The 4,353-nt window shown below is 32.1% G+C and overlaps 1 protein-coding gene across 3 annotated transcripts in view; it reads left to right on the plus strand.

Annotated features, from left to right (window-relative positions):
* Positions 1-3,864, plus strand: part of LOC111685908 (E3 ubiquitin-protein ligase MIB2) — an 89,869-nt gene extending 86,005 nt beyond the window's left edge. For all 3 annotated transcript variants that reach the window (XM_023448185.2, XM_023448186.2, XM_046949896.1), the window contains exons 8-9: positions 588-750; positions 1,155-3,864. In XM_023448185.2, coding sequence (XP_023303953.2) covers positions 588-750; positions 1,155-3,182 — 2,191 coding nt within the window. In that variant the 3' untranslated portion in view covers positions 3,183-3,864. The remainder of the gene's footprint in view (positions 1-587; positions 751-1,154) is intronic.
* Positions 3,865-4,353: the final 489 nt, after the last annotated feature.

The raw sequence follows: 4,353 nt of genomic DNA on the forward strand, positions 1-4,353 counted from the left end.
CCATGAAGTTCCATCCGCCCATCTTCTCCTGGTCTCCTGGATTTCAGATTTTTCTTCCCAAGAAATTAAAATTTTCAAAATTTTAAAATTTTCTATCAAATCTCCATCATTGAAAGATTTTATTCACTAAATATCATAGATAGATTGGTTGTTAAAAATTTCCATGAAGTTCCATACGCCCATCTTCTCCAGGTCGCCTGGATTTGAAAATTTGCATCCGTAAACTTTTTTAGATTTTTAAGATTAAACAATTGGATAATTTTAAAGAAATTTAATATGTGACTTTAATTTTTGGACAGTGTGGGAGGTTGGCTACCGCTGTCGTCGCTAGTGGTCCATTTGGTGTTTGAATGTGTCCAAAATTCCATTTTGAATGCTCCCACCTTATCCTAAACACCCTAACAGTGCTCTGTTAGCATTTAAACATAATTCTGTTAATGTTGATGGTTTTTGTCTCGGATAATAAATTTCGAAATTTAACTTCACATCCATTATATAATTAATAATTTTTTAATAATTATTTTAACTTTTTGACTACAAACATGTCTTTCCACTAAAGCTTTTACTTAATAATTCTATATTTACAGGGTACAGTATGAAAACTGCCCAAATAGATGGACATTTCATCCAGCTGCCTTGGTTAAAGTTGTATCGTTTCGTGTAGGGGATTTAGTAACAATAATAAATGATTCAGCAAAAGTTCAACAATTACAGAAAGGACATGGAGAATGGATTGAGTTGATGCACTATGTATGAATATTTGTTGATATTGTATACTAGGGTTGTCCCATTTGTGTGGAGAAGAAATAATGTACTTGATGTTCCCAACGATAATGAAAGTTAAATAAGTTTAAATAATTTCACTAATTTAAAAATTATTAATAATTTTTGATCGCACATAAATGTTTGTTACTATATTATATTGTATAATTATATATGTAACATATATTTATTACAAATATGTACATATATATTTTCTTTGCGAGAACTAAAAAGAAATACGAAAAACTCATATGGGCCCTTTAAATTGGTATCTTTGAATGAATTAAATGTCATTTTCAACGGGAAAATCAGCAATTTCCACTTTGGGACACCGTAATCCATATACAGACATATATTTATGATACTTACAATATGTGTTTTTATCATTTCAGGCACTTGGTAAATTATGTAAGGTGATCAAGGTATATTCAGATGGAGACCTACGTATTGAGCAATTGGACGATGGATTTGAATGGACTCTCAACCCTAAATGCGTTAAACTTGAAAGATCACCACTTGCAACAGCAGCGGAACGTTCTAATAGCATGATGGACTTAAGCCACCGACGAACGGACCATGTTATGACTCCATTGTCTGGTTTATCTGGCACCTCAATGGCAGATAAACTTGTACGTGAGGCTGCTCAAGGACACATAGACTTTGTTCAGCAGTATTTAGATGCTCACCCAGATCAGGTGAATGTTATGAGTGGCGGAAAAGCATGTATTCAAGTCGCTGCGCATCAGGGTTTTGTAGATATTGTCAAATTAGTTTTAAGTAAGGGAGCTAATGTCAATGTTGTAGATAAAGAGGGCGATTCCGCATTGCATTATGCTGCTTTTGGAAATCAGCCAGACACAATGCGCATTTTATTACAAAATAATGCAAATATTAATTTCTTAAACTCTAGCCATTGTTCTGCATTACATATTTGTGCACATAAGAAAACACCTCACTGTGTTCGTGAATTACTGACCTTCGGCGTAGATGTAAACATTCAAGACTCATATGGCGACACGGCATTGCATGATGCTATTGGAAAAGAAAATACTGAAGTAGTTGAACTATTGTGCAATGCTCCGAATTTGGATTTTACAGTGAAAAATAATAGAGGCTTCAATGTTCTTCATCATGCAGCCCTTAAAGGCAATTTAGTAGCTGCAAAACGTATTTTGCAGCTGGCTAGACAGCTTGTAAATGTTAAAAAAGATGACGGGTTTTCAGCTCTGCATTTAGCAGCATTAAATGGCCACGCACATGTTGTGGAAGCATTAATAAAAGATGGTCAAGCGGAAATTGATATCCGCAACAACAGACGACAGACACCCTTCTTATTAGCTGTTTCCCAAGGACATTCAGCTGCAATAGAAAAATTGGTTAAACTTGGCTGCGATATCACCGCGCGTGATGAAGATGGGGATAATGCAATGCATTTATGTGTAATAAAAAAAGCTAATTTGTTGCAAGCTTCCCCACCAACAGCTGATGATTCTCCAGATATATTTGCAGTCTATGAGAATTTGGCACATATACATGAGGATCGCTTAATGTATTCTATACTTTGTTATTTGTCACGTTTAGGCTGTAAAATAGAACAGAATAATAAGGGTGCTAATATTTTCGAGTGGATTACTGATCAAAATTTAAAAAAAATTATTTTGGGCAATCAGAATACCGATGCAACAAACTTGCATAACCAAACATTTACAACTGCTTCAACAAGTTCTGCGGCCAATAACGCCTTAACGGATAGATTAGTTCAAAATATTCATGGGCTTAACTTGGAGTCTAATGAACCCGTTGGTGCAATTGCGTTAAATAGATTATCATCAGAAGATGGGGCTGCTTTAATGTTAGATAAACCATCTAGTTCAAATCACAACCGACTGCATAATATGGCTTCTAATATAACTAATCGAAAACAACCAATAAAAGTACCAACACCAAATATGAATGCTAATAATAATGTGGCCATTGAATCAGATACCTTGAACATGGAGGGTTCGGTCCTTAATACTCCAGAAATATTGTCAACATGCTCACAAGAATGTATTGTTTGTAATGAATCTTTACAACTAATTAAATTTGAACCTTGTCAACACCAAATATCATGTGAAGATTGCGGCAAGCGCATGAAGAAATGTTTGCGGTGTGGAACACAGATCGAGCAAAGAATTGATTGCAGTGGACGAATTATTTCGAATACAGATTTAACAAATATGCCATCGGCTGACCGACTTCGATATTTAGAGAATAAAATACAGGAATATGAAGAATCGCATTATTGCAGCATATGTATGGAAAGAAGTCGTGATGTTGCTTTCCTTTGTGGACATGGTTCTTGTTCACGTTGTGCAGAAACGCTACGAACATGTCACATGTGCCGCAAGACAATTCTAAAAAAGATCAATTTGTACTAGGTCTGTACAACATTAATTGTTGCTTCGCTACAATACATCAGTCATACTAGGACCCAAACTTACATATGTATTAGGGTATTCAATAATTCGTATTTTTTTAATTCTACAAATTAATTCTCCAAGTTTTAATTTAATTGTTTAATTTTACTAATTCAATATGTTCTTCATTCAATAGTAAAAATGAATATTACTATTCTCCACCTCCAGTTATCATTTAACAGGCAGTTTTTCTTCCAGTTAAAATAATTTTTGTATGAAAACTGTCAATATTTCTTAAAGTTAAAATATAACTAACTAGACATTGTTAAAATTGGGGTAAATTATTTACATAAGTTCTCTTAATTCTTATTTAAAATTCTAGAATAAGTCATAATTTTCGTTTATAGTAACTTCATTCTATATATTAAAATAAAATTTTAATTTATTGAACTTGATATAAAATACATCATAAAGAAATATTAATAAAAATCATAAAATTACTAATTGGAAATTTTTTTAAATCACTTGCATTCAAATTTTGACAGATAGAACTTATGTATTTTTTATGTTAAAGTGGTTTACATTTGTTTTTATTTTTTCGTTACATATATGGTTGATTATATCTTAAGATTAATCTTAACAATTAATTTATTTATACAAAATTATTAAATTCATAAATAAAAAAATAATTATTGATACTGTTCTTATTTAGTCCCATTTATTACCAAGGATAAAACTAAAACCCCCGAATTCATAAGATATTAATCGCTTATTTTAGTTTTATTACGCACATTTTCCATACGAAATTCCTACATTTTTTAAGCATTTTTGATTATAAGTTGGGACAGAATGTATAGTTTTTGGAAATAAATCTCGCATTTTTAAACGGTTTGTCCAATTGGAATATAATTACACAAAGCATTCAAATTTAACATTTAAATAAATATACTCCACAAACCTTCTATGAGCGGCGCTACGGTTCATTAAAACATACATACATACCAGAGATGTGCATGAGATGATTCACATTTTATTCCTATTCATATTTTCAATACACACAGGGCCACAGCGATTTTTGGACAAAAGTCGTTTTTGAAAATTTGCAAACCATTCACACCAATGTGTTGAACACACTTTGAAGCAAGTTTCGTGAAAATTTTATTTAAATTTATTTGCTCAATTTTCATAAGTA

The sequence above is a fragment of the Lucilia cuprina genome, chromosome 2 (genome assembly GCF_022045245.1).
Source record: "Lucilia cuprina isolate Lc7/37 chromosome 2, ASM2204524v1, whole genome shotgun sequence".
Classification (NCBI taxonomy): Eukaryota; Metazoa; Arthropoda; class Insecta; order Diptera; family Calliphoridae; genus Lucilia; species Lucilia cuprina.